Source organism: Monodon monoceros, unplaced genomic scaffold, assembly GCF_005190385.1.
Source record: "Monodon monoceros isolate NGI ecotype Baffin Bay Population unplaced genomic scaffold, NGI_Narwhal_1 Super_Scaffold_21, whole genome shotgun sequence".
Lineage (NCBI taxonomy): Eukaryota > Metazoa > Chordata > Mammalia > Artiodactyla > Monodontidae > Monodon > Monodon monoceros.
The window spans coordinates 143,285,420-143,307,600 of record NW_021703778.1 but is presented as its reverse complement, the minus strand read 5'-3'; the positions used below and the strand labels follow the sequence as shown (position 1 = coordinate 143,307,600).

The 22,181-nt window shown below is 41.3% G+C and overlaps 1 protein-coding gene across 4 annotated transcripts in view; it reads right to left on the bottom strand.

Moving 5' to 3' along the window:
- The window catches only part of PCNX1 (pecanex 1), a 168,274-nt gene extending 146,698 nt beyond the window's left edge, over positions 1–21,576 (bottom strand). For 3 of the 4 annotated variants that reach the window (XM_029236696.1, XM_029236697.1, XM_029236698.1), the window contains exon 1: positions 21,005–21,508. In XM_029236696.1, coding sequence (XP_029092529.1) covers positions 21,005–21,157 — 153 coding nt within the window. In that variant the 5' untranslated portion in view covers positions 21,158–21,508. Of the gene's footprint in view, positions 1–21,004 lie in introns of all 4 variants that reach the window. The other variant, XM_029236695.1, reaches the window with a different exon arrangement.
- Between the last annotated feature and the right edge of the window lie 605 nt (positions 21,577–22,181).

Sequence of the window (22,181 nt, the reverse complement as noted above, 5' to 3'; positions counted from 1 at the left end):
AGAAGCAACTCCCCATCTGTTAAAATTTTATCATGAGGGACTTCCCTGGCAGTCCAGTGGTTAAAACTCCATGCTTCCGCTGCAGGGGGCGTGGGTTCAATCCCTGGTCGGGGAACTAAGATCCCACATGCTGCATGGTGTGGCCAAAAAACAAAAATTTTTTTTCTTATCATGAGATGGCAGCAATTCAGTCACATCTTCAGGCTCTACTTCTAATCCTAGTTCTCTAGTATTTCCACAACAACTGCAGTTACTTCCTCCACTGAAGTCCAGAACCCCTCAAAGTCATCCATGAGGGTTGGAATCAACTTCTTCCAAATTCCTGTTAATGTTCAATATTTTGACCCCCTTCCATGAATCACAAGTGTTCTTAATGGCATCAAGAATGGTGAATACTTTCCAGAAGGTTTTCAATTTACTTTGCCCAGATCCAGAGAAATCACTATCTATGGCAACTATGGCCTTAAGAAATGTATTTTTCTTTTCCTTTTTTTTTTTTTTTGTGGTCCGCGGGCCTCTCACTGTTGTGGCCCCTCCTGTTGCAGAGCACAGGCTCCGGACGCGCAGGCCCAGTGGCCATGGCTCACGGGCCCAGCAGCTCCGCGGCATGTGGGATCCTCCCGGACCAGGGCACGAACCCGTGTCCCCTGCATCGGCAGGCAGACTCTCAACCACCATGCCACCAGGGAAGCCCAAGAAATGTATTTCTTAAATAATGAGACTTGAAAGTCGAAATTACTCCTTTTCAAAAAAAATATTTATTTACTTATTTATTTATTTGGCTGTGCCGGGTCTTAGTTGGGGCACATGGGATCTTCACTGCAGTGTCGGGGATCTTTAGTTGCAGCATGTGGGATCTTTAGTTGCAGCATGCAGGATCTTTAGTTGCAACATATGAACTCTTAATTGCAGCATGTGGGATCTAGTTCCACGACCAGGGATTGAACCCGGGCCCCCTGCATTGGGAGCGCGGAGTCTTAGCCACTGGGTCACCAAGGAAGTGCCCAAAATTACTTCTTGATCCATGGGCTGCAGAATGGATAGTGTTAGCAAACATGAAAAAAAAAAAAAAAAGAATTTCATTGTACATCTCTATCCGAGCTCTTGAGGGGCCAGGTGCATTGTCAATAAGCAGTAATATTTTGAAAAGAATCTTCTTTTCTCAGCAGTAGGTCTCAAGAGTGAGATCTACTGTTGAGACATAACATATACAGTAAACCATGTTGTAAATGGATGTGCTGTCACCCAGGCTTTGCTTTTCCAATAGAGCACAGGCAGAGTAGATTTAGCATAATTCTTAAGGGCCCTAGAATTTTTGGAATGGTAAATGAGCATTGGCTTCAGCTTAAAAAGTCATCAGGGGCTTCCCTGGTGGCGCAGTGGTTGAGAGTCCGCCTGCCGATGCAGGGGACACAGGTTCGTGCCCCGGTCCAGGAGGATCCCACATGCCGCGGAGCGGCTGGGCCCATGAGCCATGGCCGCTGAGCCTGCGCATCCGGAGCCTGTGCTCCACAACGGGAGAGGCCCTTGAGCATCTTTTCATGTGCCTGTTGGCCAACAACAGTGAGAGGCCCGCGTACTGCACACAAAAAAAAAAAAAAAAAAAAAAGTCACCAGCTGCACCAGCCCCTAACGAAAGAATCAGCCTGTCCTTTGAAGCTCTGAAGCCAGGCACTGACTTCTCTCTAGCTATGAAAGTCCTAGGAGGCATCTTCTTCGAATAGAATGCTGTCTCATCTACACTGAAAATCTGTTGTTTAGTGTATCCACCTTAATTAATGATCTTAGCTGGATCTTCTGGATAACTTGCAGCTTCCACATTAGCACCTGTTGCTTTACCTTGCACTCTGACGTTACGGATATGGCTTCTTTCATCAAGCTTCATGAACCAACCTCTGCCAGCTCCAAACTTTTCTTCTGCAGCTTCCTCACCGCTCTCAGCCTTCACAGAATTGGAGAGTCAGGACCTTGCTCTGGATGAGGCTTTGGCTAAAGGGACTGCTGTGGGTGGTTTGATCATCAGGCCACTCGAGCTTTCTCCCTATCAGCGATAAGGCTATCTCACTTTCTTGTCATCCGTGTGTTCACTGGAGTAGCACTTTTAATTTCCTTCAAGAACTTTTCCTTTGCATTCACAACTTGGCTGTTTGGTGCAAGAGACCTAGCCTTCAGCCTGTCTCAGCTTTTGACATGCCTTCCTCAGTAAGCTTAATCATTTATAGCTTTTTATTTAAAATGAGAAATTTAAAGTGAGAGAGTTTCAGTTGAACACTTAAAGGCCACTGAAGGGTTATTAATTGGCCTAATTTCAATACTGTTGTGTCTCAGAGAATAAGGAAGCCTGAGGAAACCGAGAGAGGTGGAGAACAGCTGGAGCAGTCAGAAGACACGTTTACCAATTGTTTGCTGGCTTATGTGGACACGGTTTGTGGTGCCCCCAAAACAACTACAACAGTAACATCGAGGATCACTGATCATCACAACAAATAATGAAAAAATCTGAAATACTGCAAGAATCACCAAAATGGGACACAGAGACACAAAGTGAGCTAATGCTGTTGGAAAGATGGTGCCATTAGACCTGCTTGATACAGAGCTGCCAAAACCTTCAATTTGTAAAAAAAAAAAAACACAGTATCTGTGAAGCACAATAAAGCAAAGTTCAATAAAATGAGGTTTGCTTGTATTAAAATATATATAGTAATGTGGCAGACTAGAGACAGAATGCTACAAAACAAAAGATGGTGAGAAAGAAAAAAACTGGAATGTACATTAACAGCAGAGTTTTCCCTCAGTTTCCATAATCATCTTTAGATTACTATTCAGAACAAAAGGAGGGTAAAAAACAATCACATAATTCCAAAAGATTCTTCAAACAATTCCTGTCTACAATTTCTCAAAGATAGCACACTGAAATTCTAGAAATTTTTCAAAAATGAAGGTAACAAACAGGTATTGGTCCTCAAATAGAATATCCAACAATCCAAACTCTATAGATGGAATTAATGACACAAAAATCCTTTCTAAAACAAATTCACACTTTCCTCTATGTTGAAATGGTTTTCTGATGAGATTAAATTCCCAAGCCATCAAGCAACAGCCAACCTGAAGTATCGTAAAAAAAAATAACTGATATACATCTGGAAATTATAATTGGTTATTAAAATATGTCAGAACAGCAAATAAAAACTGGAAGATAGAGATATTCATGCATCTAAAATAAAGAGACCAGTACATATTTATCTTTCAATATTATCCAGATGGTATTATCTAGAGACTGATTCTGTTCTTTACCAAAAAGCCCCCCAAATGAAATTATAAGAACATTGAGAGGCACCAATGTTTTGTTTTTAATTAAAAAAATTTTTTTACAATTTTTAAAGGTTACTTTTCATTTACAGTTATTACAAAATATTGGCTATATTCCCCATGTTGTAGAATACATCCTTGAGCCTATCTTACACTAAGAGTTTGTACCTCCCACTCCCCTGCCCTTATATTGCCCCCCCCGCCCGCCCCACTGGTAACCACTGCATCTGTGAGTCTCCTTCTTTGTTATATTCACTAGTCTGTTGTATTTTTCAGATCCTACATATAAGTGATATAATACAGTGCTTGTCTTTCTCTGTCTAGCTTATTTCACTTAGCATAATGCCCTCTAAGTCCATCCATGTTGCTGCAAATGGCAAAATGTCATCCTTTCTTATTGCTAGGTAGTATTCAATTATATATATATACACCACAGCTGCTTTATCCATTCATCTGTTGGACACTTAGGTTGCTTCCATATCTTGGCAATTGTAAATAATGCTGCTATGAACGTTGGAGTGACCATACCTTTTCCAATTAGTGTTTTTGTTTTTTTCAGATATATACCCAGGAGAGGAACTGCTTAGTCACACAGTAGTTCTATTTTTAGTTTTCTGAGAAACCTCAAACTGTGGAAAATACTGTTTTCCACAGTGGTTGCACCAATTTACATTCCCACCAACAGTGTAGGAGGGTTCCCTTTTCTCCACACCGTCTCCAGCACTTTTTATTTGTGTTCTTTTTGATGACAGCCATCCCGACAGGTACGAGGTGCTATCTCATTGTGGTTTTGATATATAGTTCCCTATGATTAGCAATGTTGAGCATCTTTTCATGTGCCTGTTGGTCAACTGCATTTCCTCTTTGGAAAAACGTCTACTCAGTTCATCTGCCCATTTTTTAATTAGCTTGTTTGTTTTTTTGACGTTGAGTTGTATAAGCTGATTATACATGTTGGATATTAATCCCTTACCAGTCATATCATTTACAAATACTTTCTCCCATTCAGAAGGTTGTCTTTTTGTTTTGTCGGTGGTTTCCTTTGCTGTGCAAAAGCTATTACATTTAATTAGGTCCCATTCATTTATTTTTGATTTTATTTCCTTTACTTGAGGAGACAGATCCAAAAAAATATTGTGGCGATTTATGTCAAAGACTATTCTGCCAATGTTTTCCTCTAGGAGTTTTATAGTATCCAGTCTTACATTTAGGTCTTTAATCCATTTTGAGCTTATTTTTGTATATGGTGTTAGAGAATGTTCTAATTTCATTCTTTTACATGTAGCTGTCCAGTTTTCCCAGCACCACTTGGAAGAGACTGTCTTTTCTCCCTAGTATATTGTTGCCCCCTTTGTCGTAGATTAATTGACCATAAGTGCATGGACTTACTTCTGGGCTCTCTATCCTGTTCCATTGATCTGTGTGTCTGTTTCTGGAGAGGCACCAATGTTTTGATTTACGTGTTTTTCTGAGTAAACCTCCTGGAAAGAGAATGGGATATCCTATACTAAGAACTATCTTGATTCATATCATAAATTAGTAACTTGACATTTTGCTGTATGAATCACTCTTTTAATCGTTTAATCAGTCTAAATAAATCCCTGAGTAAACTGATAAAAACAATTCATCTAAACGGTAAATATGAGGACCAGAAGCTATGTCATAAAGTCCAACTTAAATTGCTTGACCTATTTCTTTTTTTTTTTGACCTATTTCTTTATTCTATTTGTTTCTGATATACTCTATTGAAATAATTTTTCAGGATTTATAGTAAGTGAAAATAAGAAATCTGTCAACATGACTTTGCAATTCTAAAGAATAGAAGCTAGGTTACCTTTTTACTATACCTCACAAAACAATAGTTCAAGATATATTCCGTGAGATTATTTTATAGGCAAACATATGTAAAATAATGGGACTCTTCTTGCACTTATTAGCTATACTCCTATAAAAGCAGTGTACTATACAAGCACAAAATAAGTAACAGTTCAAATTTAAGGCTTAAAACTCAAAAGAATTTAATTCAATAACAAAAGCATTAAACCAAAGTAAAACTACAAGGATCAAGTAAAAATAAATATTTTTAAATAAAATATGAATATACACAAAAAATTAGGTTATCAAACATTATTACTTGTGTATTCTTTTATGTTTCACTCAAATAGAATGGAATAAATTGCAAGCTGAGGTCCTAACACAAGAATGTAAGTCAGTAAAATTTGTAATTAAAAGTATACTAGCTCTTGGGCTTCCCTGGTGGCGCAGTGGTTGAGAGTCCGCCTGCCGATGCAGGGGACACGGGTTCGTGCCCCAGTCTGGGAAGATCCCACATGCCGCGGAGTGGCTGGGCCCGTGAGCCATGGCCGCTGAGCCTGCGCGTCCAGAGCCTGTGCTCCACAACGGGAGAGGCCACAACAGTGAGAGGCCTGCATACCACAAAAAAAAAAAAAAAAAAGTATACTAGCTCTCATGAGAGTACTAACAAAACCCATATTTCGTTTTTGCCCTGAGCTCACTCAATTGGCTTGAAACAGAATAATGGTATTGCATGCTATATAATCCACTTCTTCCTTTAAAAGTAAATGCTAAAATAGGGAATGCATCACACACTAGACTTTAGGTGAGATAAATATGAAAGCTGCCTACCAGAAAAAAAGAATGGAGAGTATAGCTTATCTTACTACCACCACTTCCTCAGTTTCCATAATGGCAACTCTGACACACTTAAATCAATAAAAAAGAGTTTTATTCATTCATTCAACATATATTTACTGAACACCTATTAAGCCCCAGATATTCTTCTAAGGACTGTAAACACTGCAATAAATAAGATCCTTTCTCTCCTTGAGCATCTTAAGGAGGATGACTATTGTTTTACCAAGTGCCAGGTACTGTAAATGGATTGCCTCACAACAATCCTTTGAAGAAAGTGCTATTATTATTTCTATCTTACAGATAAGAAAACTTAGACAATGAAGTCATTGCCTGCAGCCGGTAAGTGGCAGAAACAGGATTTACATCCAGTCTGACTCTAGCGGTTAAGAATCTGAGTTTTTAACCACTACACTAGACAGTCTCCCTCCAAGGCAGTGTTTCTCAACTTTTTTTTTAATTATTGCTCTCCTAAGGAGTCTTTTTAGGCATTTTTTCCCTAATTACTCCCTGTGAAATAATAAAAAATACATAGATTGGCTTCTGTCCCCGGTTCTTGATACAGAGCTCCTAAAACCCTTGCGGTTTCCTAAATGATAAGAGCGCAAGGAGCATCTTCTGTTCTAATATTTGGTCTTTGGCTCTGGTTCCTGTCACCTAAATCCCTTGGAAGTTCCTGGGTGACGGGAATGCCTTTTGTTCTAATGAGGTGACTCTGGGTGGACTCCTGGATGGGGGCTGGTCACCAGAAAGACCAAGCCATGATTGGAAGCTTGGGATTTTCAGCCTCATCTCTCATTCTCCATAGGAGAGAGGGGCTGGAAATGGAGTTAATAATTGATCATGCCTATGTGATGAAACCTCCATAAAATCCCAATAGTATGACGTTCTGAGAGTTTCCAAGTTGGTGAACACGGGGAGGTGCTGGAGGGTGGCACACCCACAGAGGGCATGAAAGCTTCGCGCTCTTTCCTGCATATACTGCTCTATGCACCCCTTCCAGCTGGAGGTGCACCTGTATCTTTTATCATAGCCTTTTATAATAAACTGGTAAACAGTAAGTAAACTGTTTTCCTGAGTTCCGTAAACCTCTCTAGGAAATCAATCAAACCTCAGGATGGGGTCACGGGAGCCAGTGATTTACAGTCAGTCGGTCAGAAGCACAAGTAACAACCTGGACTTTGGACTGGCATCTTAATTGTGGGGAAGAGGAGCAGTCTCGTGGGACTGAGAACTTAACCTGTGGGATTTGACGCTGTCTCCAGGTGGACAGCATCAGAGTTGAATTAAACTGTAGGACTCCCAGCCAGTGTCTCAGAGAATTGCTTGTGTGGGGGAAAACCCCACACATCTGGTGTCAGAAGTGCTGTGAGTATAGCAGCGTGAGAGTAAAGGAGAAACACACAGAAGTGCAGGTTTTCTAAACACTGCCCCTCATGAAAGTTTACCACCACAGGAACACTGTATATCTATATGTACTGTGTGCACATCTGTACTCTGTACACAAAAATATTTGACTACCACCCCCCAACCCAAGAACTAATTTTTGCCCCCTTGAGGACAACAACATACCCACTAAGAAGGAATGCGCTAGAGCAAAGTTTCGCAGCCCCAGCACTGTTGACATTTTGAGCCAGATAATCTTATATGTTGCTGGGGGCTGTCCTATGCAATATAGGATGTTTAGCACCTTCCCTGGCCTCTACCCACTAGAAACCAATAGCACCGCTGTGCCAAAGTTAGGTTAGAATTTCCCGAAAAGTGCCAGTCCTTGAAACAACTGCTTCTCTTGCTGCTATTTACCTATTCATAAGGACTACAGTTCCAGATTTTGTTCATAAAAGACTAATGGACAGGATATAAACAGACTGCAAATGTTGCATCTCTGTAGCTGGAGTGAAGGAGCACATGTAATAGTAGTAGCAGCGGCAAGAAGAAATAGTATTTTATACAAACACAGCAAGGAAAGAGGCCTGTATAAGACCAACTAGTAAAAGGATATTAAATTTTCGTAAAATCCATTTATAATACAGGCATACCTTGGAGATATTGCAGGTTTGCTTCCAGACCACTGCAATAAAGTGAAGAGCACAGTAAAGCAAGTCGCACAAATTTTCTGGTTTCCCAGTGCATGAACATATGTGTGTATATATATATATATATATTTACACTATACTGTAGTCTATTAAGTGTGCAATAGCATTATGGCTAGAAAAAATGTACTTTTTACCTTATTTTTTTGTACTTTTTACCTTATATATTTTTACCTTAATGTAAAAATACTTCATTGCTAAAAAATGCTAACCATCATCTAAGCCTTCAGCAAGTCAGAATTTTCTTGCAATAGTAAACAACGACCACTGATCACCATAACAAATTTGATAATAATGAAAATTTTGAAATATTGTGAGAATTACCAAAACGTGACACAGAGACACAAAGAGAACAGTGCTGTTGGAAAAACGGCACCAAAAGACTTGCTCAATGCAGGGTTGCCACAAACCTTCAACATGTTAAAAAATGCAGTACCTGTGAAGCATAATAAAGCGAAGTGCAGTAAAACGAGGTGTGCCTGTACATTCTACAGAACAAGGCTAACTAACCTCTCCCTCCAAAAGGACGAGTGAGACAAATTATCTCACTTTAACTCTATGTGAGAACCGTAACTAAATCCCTGGGAGATTTATAATGGGCTTCCACTGTATTCATATAATATGCTAGCTGGGAAGGGGAGCCAAGATTAAAGATATAATTAGATGGTGATTTCAAGGCCAGCTCTGAGAGTTCTAGATTCAGAATACATATTGAAAAAGATCCAGGGACACTTAGTTCATCCCAATCAATCACAAGTAGGCTTTCAGAAACAGATTAATCAGAAAAGCACCTTGCAAGACTGTGGAGGAACACGGTGGAGGGTGACCGTGATGGTCCTCTGGAGGCCAGAGGGAAAAACGGCAGAGGCAATCTACATAACCCTGAACCAGTGGTTTAACTTCTAGGAGCCTCTGCTTCCTCATCAGAAAAATAGGGATAAAAACAGTATCTTCATTTCACAGGGCTACAATGAGTATTAAGTGAGAAAACTTGAAAGGAGATAGTGCATGGGCATATAATAGCACAAGAACTATCTGACGTTGTTAATAATGCTTGAGCAATGTAGTGACAAATCTGAGATAAGCAAACAAAAAGACCTCTGAGTAGAAATGGTTCAGAGAAAACAAAGATTAACTACAAAAAAGAAGATGACGTAGGTAAGACTTGTGAGACCTCAGAATACACAGAGGTAAACATCAGTCTGATAGTGAACCACCAGAAGTCACTGGAAAATGGACAAATACTTCCATAACATAGTAAAGAAAAAAGAATCTATATTCCAAAAAAAACTTAGTATGCTCAATGGTAAAACACTAAAATTCCCATTAAAGAAGGGTACAAGGCAAGGTTGTTCGTATTTTCAACATTATTTATTACATCAATAGATACGTAAAGTACCATACCAAGCAATTACACAAGAGAAAAAAGTATAAATATTGGGAAGAAGTTAAAATTATTATTTACAAATATAACTGCATATCTGAAAATCCTTTTAAAGTAAACAGAAAAATTATTAGAAAGAATAACCTAATTCTACAGTGTCTGGTTGCAAATTTAATAAATTGAAATCAATAGATTTGGATGGGATCCTGGAACAGAAAAAAAGGACATTAGTTAAAAAAAGAAAGAAATCTGTACAAAGTACAGATTATAAGTTAATAATGGTGTATTAATATTGATTCATTTCTTGTGACAAATGTGCCACAGTAAACTAAGATGTTAACAACAGGAGAAACTGGGTGTAGGATATATAGGATCTCTCTGAACTATGTTTACAATTTTTCTATACATCTAGAACTATTCTAAAATAAGGTTTTTTAAAAAATCATGATTTTTCTTACATAATAAGCAACAATCAGTTAGAAAGAATTGGTTGCACTTACAGTAGTGTTAGAAACAAAAATCTAAGAATAATAATCCTAAGGGAAAATGTGCAAGGTTAACATAAAGAAAACTCCTTTAAAAAAAATCTACTGAGGGACATAAAAGAAATGAAGAGTTCACCTTCACTCAATATTATAAAGACATCAAACCTCCCTAAAGTAATCCAAAATTCAATACTTTTCAGTAAAAAATTCAGCAACATCCCTGGGAAATGTAACAAAATGGAGGAATAAACATGCAAGAATAGCCAAAGAAATAACAAGAAGAAGAAATAACAAGGTAAGACTATTACTAAGAAGGAAAAATACATAAAACTAAGATCACTAAAAAAAGTATGGTATTGGGCTTCCCTGGTGGCGCTGTGGTTAAGAATCCACCTGCCAATGCAGGGGACACGGGTTCAAGGGGACATAGGATCGTCCCTGGTCCGGGACGATCCCACATGCCACGGAGCAGCTAAGCCCGTGCACCACAACTACTGAGCCTGCGCTCTAGAGCCTGCGAGCCACAACTAATGAAGCCCGCACGCATAGAGCCCGTGTTCCGCAACAAGAGAAGCCACCGCAATGAGAAGCCGGCGCATCACAGCGAAGAGTAGCCCCGCTCACCGCAACTAGAGAAAGCCTGCACACAGTAACAAAGACCCAACTTAGCCAAAAATAAATAAAAGAAAATAAATTTATTTTTTAAAAAAGTATGGTATTCATGTAAGACATATTGATAAAACAAAATGCAAATACCCCCATGGAAACTTAGATTAGAAAGGTGGCATTTAAATCACTGAGAAAAAGACAGGATTGCTTAATACATTAGGTTGATTGGGACAATTGCCTATCAAAAAAAAATTTTTTTTTAACTAGACACTCATATATTGCTTACAGCAAAATAAATTCCAAATTGGATGAACTGTAAAAACTATCAGATGTTTGCAATTAGATTACAGAGGACTAACATATAATTAATTCTTAACATATAACCTAGTAGAAAATGGATAAAGCATATGAACTACTACAGAAAAATAGGAAAAAAATGACCCTGAAGCTTATGAAAAGCAGCTCAATCCCACTCAAAGTAGGACAAATGCCAATTAAAACCACTCTAAGATACTATTTCTTACCTATGAAAATCGCAAAACTATGTGAGGCTGTGGCACACAGGAGCACTAAGAGGGTCTGATACACTACCTGCGGGCATGCCAGTTAAGTGGTACAATCCCTCTGGAGGGCAATTTGGCACTCTCTTTCAAAACTACAAAAGCATTTACCCTGTTGACCAACCAATCTCATTTCTAGGAATTTATCTTAATATTGTATCTAGACACATGTGAGACGACATCTGTATGATTATTTCCTGCAGCATGGTTTGTGTTAGCAAAAGGCTATAAACAAATTAAATATCTATCAGCAGGTAACATGATAAATAATATAGCCATGCAATGCATTACTATGGAACTATTAAAAATAAAAAAACTAAACCCAACAAAAGTCCAGGACCAGACAGCTTCACTGGTGAATTCTACCAAACATTTAAAAACCTAATACCAATCCTTCTCAAAGTCTTCCCAAAAACACAAAACAAAGGAACACTTACAAACTCACTTGATGAGGCCAGCATTACCCTGATACCAAAACCAGATACCACAAGAAAAGAAAATTACAGGCCAATAACACTGATGAATAGATGCAAAAATCCTCAACAAATCAAAACCACAATGAGATATCACCTCACACCTGTAAAAATGGCTAATATCAAAAAGACAATAAAGAGCAAGTGTTAACAAGGATGTGGAGAAAAGAGAACCCTTGTGCACTGTTGATGAGAACATAAAGTGGTACAGCCACTATTGAAAACAGTACAGAGGTGCCTCAAAAAATTAAAAATAGGGCTTCCCTGGTGGTGCAGTGGTTGAGGGTCCACCTGCTGATGCAGGGGACACGTGTTCGTGCCCCGGTCTGGGAAGGTCCCACATGCCGCGGAGCGGCTGGGCCCGTGAGCCATGGCTGCTGAGCCTGCACGTCCAGAGCCTGTGCTCCGCAACGGGAGAGGCCACAACAGTGAGGGACCCGCATACCGCAAAAGAAAAATAAAATAAAAAATTAAAAAATTAAAAATAGAATCACCATATGATCCAGCAATTCCACTTCTGCATATTTATCTGAAGGAAACGAAAATATTAACTCAAAAAGATATATGCATTCCCATGTTCACTGCAGCATTATTTACAATAGCCAAGACACGGAAGCAACCTAAATGTGCATCAATGGATGAATGGATAAAGAAAATGTGATTATATATATAATGAAATACTAGTCAGCCACAAAAAAGGAAATCTTGCCATTCGCAGCAACATGGATAGACCTTGTTTGGCATTATGCTAAGTACAAAAAACCAGAAAGAGAAAGACAAATACTGTATGATCTCATATGTGGGGTCTAAAAACAAAGCAAAACAAAACACAGACCATAGATGCTGTATAAAGCACAGATTGGTGGTTGACAGAGGTAGGGGTAGGGGGTGGGTGAAATGGGTGAATGGGTCAAAAGGTACAAACTTGCCGTTATATCATGAGGATGTAATGTACAGGTGATTACAGTTAATACTACTGTATCATATATTTGAAAGTTCCCAAGAGAATAAATCTTAAAAGTTCTCATCACTAGAAAAAAACTTCCTAACTATGTATGGTAAAAGATGTTAACCAGATTTATTGTGGTGATCATTTCACAACATATACAAATATTCAAACATTATGTTGTATACCTGAAACTAATATAATGCTATATATCAAATATATCTCAATTTAAATAAAACACTGAGGAAGCCCATTTGGTACTGATGCACAGGTGTTTAAGATATATTAAATGGTGGGAATCAGCCGCATAGCACAGGGAGATCAGCTCCGTGCTTTGTGACCACCTAGAGGTGTGGGATAGGAAGGGTGGGAGGGAGACGCAAGAGGGAGGAGATATGGGGATATATGTATAGCTGATTCACCATGTTATAAAGCAGAAACTAACACACCATTGTAAAGCAATTATACTCCAGTAAAGATGTTAAAAAAAAAAAAAGATGTATTAAATGGAGGGAAAACAATATATAGAATGCAGTGGTGGGGGACTTCCCTGGTGGTGCAGTGGTTAAGAATCCGCCTGCCAATGCAGGGACACGGGTTTAAGCTCTGGGCTGCGAAGATCCCACATGCCGCGCAGCAACTAAGCCCGTGCGCCACAACTACTGAGCCTGCGCTCTAGAGCCTGCGAGCCACAACTACTGAGCCCACGTGCCGTAACTACTGAAGCCTGTGCGCCTAGAGCCCGTGCTCCGCAACAAGAGAAGCCACCGCAATGAGAAGCCCGCACAGGGCAACAAAGAGTAGTCCCCGCTCGCCGCAACTACATAAAAGCCCGCGCGCAGCAACAAAGACCCAACGCAGCCATAAATAAATAAATAAATAAAGTTATTTAAAGAAGAATGCACCGGTGGGAGATGGAGACAGACATTTGAATTTGCGCCTGTAAGCTGCGGTAGGATTCACAAGAAACTATTCACAGTGGTTTGTTTTTTTTTTAATTTTATTTATCTATTTATTTATTTATGGCTGTGTTGGGTCTTCGTTTCTGTGCATGGGCTTTCTCCAGTCGCGGCGAGCGGGGGCCACTCCTCATCGCGGTGCGAGGGCCTCTCACTGTCGCGGCCTCTCTTGTTGTGGAGCACAGGCTCCAGACGCGCAGGCTCAGTAGCTGTGGCTCACAGGCTTAGTTGCTCCGCGGCATGTGGGATCTTCCCAGACCAGGGCTCGAACCCGTGTCCCCCGCACTGGCAGGCAGACTCTCAACCACTGCGCCACCAGGGAAGCCCCCACAGTGGTTTTTTATGGGAGGTAGTGCAGGTGGCAACTGGGAAGATGGTGGCAGATACGAAAGAGGGACTTTTCACCACCTTTTAGTTTCTTTTTTATTTAACCACGCAAATTTATCCCCAAATTTAAAAATTATTAGATGAAAACATGATTTTTACAAGTTTTTAACAGGGAAGGTCTTTATCACAGGAAGAAAAGTAGCAAATGTAACTACTAAAAATGTTAAATTTATATGCTCAAAAAACTCAATCAGGGCTTTCCTGGTGGCGCAGTGGCTGAGAGTCCGCCTGCCGATGCAGGGGACACGGGTTCGTACCCCGGTCCCGGAAGATCCCACATGCCGCGATGCGGCTGGGCCCGTGAGCCATGGCCGCTGAGCCTGCGCATCCGGAGCCTGTGCTCCGCAACGGGAGAAGCCACAACAGTGAGAGGCCCGCGCACCACAACAACAACAAAAAAAAACCTCAATCATACACTTAAAAGACAAATTATGGGAAATTTTTAATACATAACAAAGAGCTAATTTTTAAACATACAAGGGGCTCTCAAAAATCACTTAGAAAGAACACAACTTTCAAAAAAGGATAAAGGATACAACAGGCAGCTAAAAGAAAAAAGATATAAATGTCTACTAAGCCTATGAAAAGATACTCAAAGAACCTATTAATAAAAAAACAAAAATTAAAACAAGATGCCAGTTTACACTATCACATCAAAAAGACATAATAACCAATGTTGGTGAAAACAAAGGGCAACAGGTCCTTTCATACACTAGTGAGAATAAAAACTGGTACATTTTCTGAGGTATAATTTGACATTCAATTTTAAATGTACATAATTTGACCCAGCAATTTTTCTAGAAACTTATGCTGGGAACTTCCAGGTGTAAAATCTTATATATACAAATGTGCACCACACTATTGCCACAGTATTGTTTGCTTTTATTCTGGACCCTTACTTTGGATTATATGTACTTTTATTTTGGATTATATATACTTGATTACCACATGGAACAATTTCTACAACTAGTAATATTTTCATGATAAAAAACCTAACAATGGCTTTTTAACTGGAGGGTGAAATGCTCAAGGATTATACTATACTGGGTAAAAAGCACTATATAAGTGTTACTATTATCAGTACCATAAAAGCCCCTATTACAGCCAGAGTCAAAGTTATTCAGTAATTTATTCACTGCTGAAAAAAAGGAGATGAGTTAAACCAGCAACCTAAGCAGGAAACAATAAGGTATTTTCAGACAGTCACAAATAATAGACTAAAACTCCCAGGTAGTGACTGTTAGCATGAGGTGTTCACCAGCAATCACCTACAGGCTTTTTCTGTTGGTACATCTAGGGGGAGTGGCTTTTCAAAATACACTTGCCTGGAATCTCCCCCAGATACTGATTTATTGGAGTAAAGCAAAATAGGAATGCAGGCAAATTGATTCCCAGTTATTAGATGGTGGGCTTTTTTTTTTTTTTTTTTTAAGAAGAAAGGTAATGGCAGCTCTGTCCTATGTTATCCCTTGTGTAGAAGCCTGTGTCATATGGCAGGCCAGCAATTCTCAAGTGAAGTATCATGAGAGACACTAGTAAGGAATATAAAAAGAATTCCTAATAATCTTCCAAAGCTGCTGAGTAACTTCCTTTTAAAAGAAAAGAAAAAGCAGACTCAGGATTATCTCAACATCAGCCTCACGCCAGCCTGTGTTGTGATGTGCACCTTGCTACAGAAGGAAAAGGGAAGAGCAGTTACTCAGAATGAGCAGAGGAGTGGAGGGCAGGTAGTTTGAAACCATCCAATGGAGAATTCTAATTCTGCTCACCCCACTAGTGAGCAAAAATATAGAGTTATAATTAGCTGAAAGCCACCTGCCAATGCCTAGAACAGTGTGAAGAGCTATGTGGTGCACTTTGTGATTTTAGTTACTTTGACTTTCCATGTTTTACCTACAGATATTCTTTAATAAGGAAGAAAGCCAAGATAGATACACAGTGAAAGTTTGAGTACCACTGACATTGCATAATGATGTGAACAAAAACGATGCTATAAACACTTGTCAGCAGTTGTGTAAGATTACCAAATCAAAGGCAAAGCCAACAATGAAAGGGAAATTTGGAACAAAACACTAACCATGTTAGATATCATGTTAAATTTTATAAATTCTAGGAACTATAACTTTGAACAATTAAACAAGGTTTAAGAAAGCTTTAACATGTTGGATATATTACAATAAAATACTTGATAGCAGAGCAAACCATTACACCCAAGAACACCTATTCTTTCACTAAATGATCTTTTCCATAGAACAAAGATTCACTTGCCTGGTGGGAAGATTATGGGAAATGATGTTCCAGCACAAATAACAAACCTTATAAAGGTCCCCCACCATAAGGCCTTCCACAGCGCCCAGCATACAGTCAAGGTTGTGAATGTATGAATTATCCTCTGCATAAAGCCTTCTAGGAAATAACTGCATCCTCCTTCCAATTCCTGAACACTTTACGACACATACGGGATTAGTCACAGTCTACCTTGTAATATGGTTGTGCATTTGTCTCATTGCTTCTAATTTATAAATTAGGAAAACAGCATTATAGGAGGAAGCTAAGACACTGGTGTCCATTTTGTGTGAATGAGGTCTAAAGTCTTTTTCTTCTTTAGAATTATTTCATGTCACACAATTCTTCATACGTAAAATATCTCAATTCAAAAACAGCCTCACATAGGTTAACGGTCAATGCTTGGTTTAAAAATCATTCAGAATACTCTCCCTCTTTTCTCCATCTAAAATGTACCTATCACAGACATAAAACCTTTCACTAATTTTTCTTATAAGACACAATTTGATTAATTGTTATAAACTGTAAAATTCCTTAAAGAATAGAATCCCAGCATGGTAAGGGAAAACAGAAAGAAAGCAAGCCATGTTAAAGACGATGATACTAAATGCAATATAGTATCCTAGGCTGGATCCTGAAACAGAAAAGGGACATTAATGGAAAAACAGGTGAAATCCAAATAATGTCTACAATTCATTACTAGTACTGTACTGATGTTAATTTCTTCATTTTGACAAATGCACCATGGTTATGTAAGATTTTAATATTAGAGGAAGCTGGGCAAAGGGTATATAAGAATCTCTATACTATTTTTGTAACTTTTTTGTAAACCTAAAATTATTTCAAAATACAAAGTTTTCAAGATGACAACTGTGGTGCTTGGATCTGTTTAGTTTATGTCTAGACAACTTTCAGGGAGTGAGGAGGATTAGGAAAACAGCCATACATGATTCAAGTTTCTCAAATTTGTGACTAATATTCCTGCCTATTCTCAGGGCAGTTGGCACTCAGGTTTCTATTTGGTTTGTACAAAGCTCTACAAATAGGACTTTTTTTTTTTTCCCTTAAAATCTCAAAAGGAAATGGCTTGCTTTCCCCTAGGTTTTCTTTTCTTTCTTATTATAACACAAAGCAACAGAGACTAGCACCAACGGTACAAGTTATAAAACATGCAACCCTTCAGGTTCTCATGATAAAGGAAGGAAAGGAAGTGTGAACTATTTTACAATTCCAGCAAAGAAAGCATTTAATCAACTTTTAAGGGGACACGGAGAGGAACCAGAGGAATCAGAATCAGTAACTATTCCACTGTGGTTTGGTAAAATTCATCTGAAATGCTAAAGAAGTCAACAGTATAGTAGAATCTACAGAATACTTGTTGTAATCTGTGCTTTTCCATACCATTACTCTGTGCGATCCTAGTGTTGCTACCCCGGCATCCCAGATGTCCTAGCCCACCTACAAAATAATTCTCTGTCCTCCCCAGCTATGCACAGAGACACAGGAAAACCGTTTAACTCAGATAAAATAACAGAAAGACGCAATCAATCTTCTCTCAAAGAAACATTTCTGCTTGTTTACCAATTACCTAACTGTGAAAATTATCTGAGTGCAGAGAATAGGAAAAATCAAATAAAAGTTGTTTTGTGATATATGTTAGTGCAGTAAACATCCTTAGCTTGGACTAAGAAAAGTTTGGATTAAAAAGTACTTTAAGACAAATTCTGCCTATTATTAAAAACAGAATATTACTGAAATCATTTATTCAACATTCCGTTGAAAAAGAAATTTACAACCATTGACACTCTTTTTTGCAAAGTGTTGAGAAGAGGCGGGAAGACAAGTACTCTCAATCCTGTTGATGAAAATTTAAATTAGTACTGCCTTTCAGGAGGGCAATTTGGCATTTTTTACCATTTTCTCCTTTTCAAAAACTTTTTCCTTGGCTTCTGTTATGGGTTCCTCTCTTCATTTTCCTTTTACCTTTCTTGTCTCCTTTGCTGATTTTTAACTGCTGTTAGGCTTTGGAGTTCTGGCCAAGCCATTTTCTTTTTAATGAATTATACTTTCTCCCCAGATATTCTAGTCTGTGGCTTGGACTGTCCTCTATAATGCTGATAACTTCCAAGTAAACATTTACCAATCTTCTTTGCTAACTGCCCCCAGACTAGGATCAATCCCCTGACTAAAAGCTCAGGGTCATTCTGTACTTACCTTTTCACAACAATTCTAATGCTTGTAATTGTTCATTATCCCCAAGCTAGACTTGAACTTCCTTGAAGGCAAAAGCTGTGTTTTGTTCATTTCTAATCATTCATTTCATATTTGAGTTCTCACTATGTGCTTGGCACTGAACTAGGTCCTGACAACACAGCAGTAAACAAAAAGTCTCTGCCCTCTTAGAGTTTATATTCTAATGGGATAAGAGAGACATTAAGTAATAAATATATGCCAATTTGGAACAAGTGCTATTAAATAAAGGAGGGTAGGAGGGCTAGGAAGTATTGTAGGAGCTGGGAAGTTGCTATTTTACAGTGGTTATCAAGGAAAGCCTCACATATAACTGAAACCTGAAATAAGTGCAGCATGTTAAGTCACACATATATTTGGAGGGGAGGAGTCATCCAGAGGGAGAGTAGCAAGTGCAAAGGCCCTGAGGCAGGAACACAGTTATTGTGTGGGGAAAATTGTAAGAAGGCAAGTGGAGTGGGGGGGAGGGTAAACACATGGGAAGGGAGGCTCCGAGCTGAGTGCCATGATCTGACTTACGTTTTAAGGAATCACTCAGACATCTTTATGAATAGAGAATAAAGAATGGAAGCACTGACCCTCATTAGAACACTGCAACAACCCAAGAGAAACATAATGATGGCTTGAACCAAGGGAGTGGTGATGATGATTAGCTGGATTCTAGTGAGGTTTCGGAGATAGAACCCACAAGATTTGTTGATGAACCGGATGTGAAGAGAGAGGAGGAGAAGAATCAACGAGAGCTTTTTAAAGGTTTAGGAAGAACAGAATTGCCATTAACGTAAACAAGAAAGTCAGAGAAGCAATTTTATTTTCCCAGAACCCAGCAAACTGCCCAGCACACAGTAGACATTCAAATATTTATTTGTGAATTAAATTTAACTGAATAAACTCCCAAAAAGAAGCAGTGAACTCAGTGCTTTCCATTTGCTCTAATAACGCCTTAATAACACCAAGACTCTTAGCCGAGAACCAGCTTCAGTTTTAAATGCACAATTCTCCTGGATATAAAAGAAAACTGCTATAAAGAGCTCCGTGACAGCCTGAGGATTCTTACACCCAAAGTAATTGACCTGTTCATTAATTATGTCATATTCCTGGAAGATAGAGAAGTGCAAATAGAACTAACTCCCTGGGCCAGAATTAATGGAAAATTATAACACTTTGTGATCAATTTTCAGAAAGTGACAAGACTGAACAAGTCCCCTAAAGAAATAAGCCATCAGTTACTCAGTATTTTTTTTTAAACGGCTTTTTTACCTCTAGCAGCAGGTCCCTCCCAAACGATTTCAATGAAAAATTAAAAGTTGTTGAGAATGTGAAATTTAGTACATCTTCCTCCACTTTTTCTGCCAAGTAGTGTAAACGAGCTTCACTTAGGAAAGAAATGGGTATCCTCACCAGATTTTCTAATCCAGCACCCTTACTACAGCTCCACGAAGAACCACAACGTTAGCAGAAATATATTCAAAGGCATTCTCCTAAAATAAATAGTTACCAATCTTTCCTCCCTTCTGGTTACTTTAAAATTTTAACTGAAGCGTTAAGTATCACCTCTCTTCCACATTAGTCTCCCTAATGCCCCACCCTAACCCAATGTGTTTTGAAAAAGAAAATGCGCTCACAACTTTCGGTGAAAATATATCTTAAAAACCTAGATCGTTCGGAGAAACTGATCGTACTGAATTCATCAACAGGCAGTACTTTCCTTTTTTCCTATCAGTACAAGGCCTTGAACCAACCCAAACAAATCTGCTGAAATGCCAGCCAGATTCCCCGTATCTCCCCCGCTCCCTACCCCCAAAGCTGGCCTGGAAATAAAAGCCACTGACCACGGAGCCGAACAGAAAAGAACCACTGGTAAGCAAAAACAGGATTTTGAGAGGCAGGAAGGGCGAGAGTCAGATTTTCAACCACTACGTCTAAGCGAGTAACAGCCCGGACTCCCCACAAAATATATTCCGCACCGAGCGGCACACATTCTTCCCTGCGGCTCCAAAGGCTCCGCACCCGGATTAGAGGCGAGGTGGAGGGAGGGTACTCCCCGGAGAGGAGGAGCAAGAACTGCCTCAGGGGCAGGGAGTGCCCCAGGGGTGTCCGGCGCCCGCGGAACGGAGCGCAGATAAGCACGCGCGCCAGGGACGGATGCGGCGGCCCTTGGGAGCAGAACGCTCGGCGCCCACCACCAGACGCGGAGGCAGGGAGCCCCACTCGGGCTTCACCCACCCGGCTAGAAAGGCTGGAGAGGGCAGGATCAGGAACCCCGAAGAAGGGGCCTAGGAAGCTACTACTTCCCAGAAAACGGGCTGGGCGCCCGGGGGCGGGAGGCGGAGGCTGCTGCTGATTCGCTTCTCCTGTCATCACTGAAATAGGGGAAGCCCTCCAGGGAGAGGACAGTGGGGAGTACGGGTGGGGGAGGGGAGCACCAGAGCGAGGGGGGCGGCGGGCCCCTAGGGGACCGGGGCGCGGGATGGTGGGGGGCGCGCACCGGGAAGGGGAAGAGGGCGCACCCCCAGCCCGGAGCCAGGGGGGTGCGACCGCCCGCCGGACTCGGGAAACCCGGCCCGCCAGAAGGGTACGGAGCCGCCCTCCTCCCCGCCCCCACACTCACCATGTAGAGGGTGAAGGGCAGGCCGAGCAGAAAGAGCCACAGGTAGAGGTGCAGCGCGTTCACGAAGGTGGCCTGGTGCGGGTCGTAGTACCAGCCCCCGCTGAGCGCGGCCCACACCCCCTGCCGGAGGATCTGCAGCGTCTGCGACCCCATCCCCACCCGGCGCCGCCGCCGCCGCCGCCGTCGTCGCCGTCCCCGCCCCGGCCCCAGCTCTGCCTTGGTCGCCGGAGCCCGCAGCTGCCCAATCTATCCCCCTCCGGAGCTCCGGGAGAGCCGGCCGGCGCTTCTGCGGTCGCTGGGGTTGCTGCAGAAGGAGGAGATCGAGGAGGAGGAGGAGGCGAGCGGCGGGGCGGAGGAGAGCGGAGAAGAGGTGGGGACCGGCCTTCGGAGCGCCGCCGCCATCTTGTTTCCTAACACCCGGAGCTGGAGCCAGGCCCCCGCCGCCCGCGGCCCGCCAGCGCCGCTGCCACCGCCGCGACCCCCGCCGGCCGCCGGCCCAGAGCCTGGCGGAGAAGGAGGCCCAGCGCCCGGGAGGCACCGGGAGCAAGCCGCGCCCCCTCCAGCTCCTCCTCTCCTCTCCTCTCCCTCCGCCCCTTGATCCGGCTCCCCGCGGGTGCGCGCAGCGCCTCCGCAGCCGCGGGCGCCTCCTGGTGGCGCCCGGGGGAAGCGCGAGCGGGCGCGGACGCGGGCCCGGGCACGGGCCCGGGGGCGGGGCTGCTGAGGTTCCGGGGATAGCGAGTCGAGGCTGTGGTAGACCCCACTGCGCTCCCGGTACCCGAAGCTGGCAAGTTCCTTCACCAGTCCAGAAACCGGATCTTCCACCCCCCGAAACCTTGTCAGCATCCTGGCTGACGAATTACGATATTTATTAAAGGCCTAGGAACAATGAGGCTCATATCTGAGATACTCCTTGAAGGCTGGAAAGAATTAGGTACAGCTGATGACGGTTGAAAACTCACTAACGCACCCACTTTGAGCAAAAACTGTGTTGGTCCATAAAGTGAGCTGGAGGCCCTTGACTGAGAAAAATAACCACGGCCAGGATTGGACAGATTTACTACTTCCAAAGACAGATAAATTAACAGAAGTTGCAAGAGGTGTAAAGGTATGGGGTGGACAGGTTGATCATTGTACACGGTGATTTTATTTTTTAACGTGCTGTAACTTGTAGCCATTT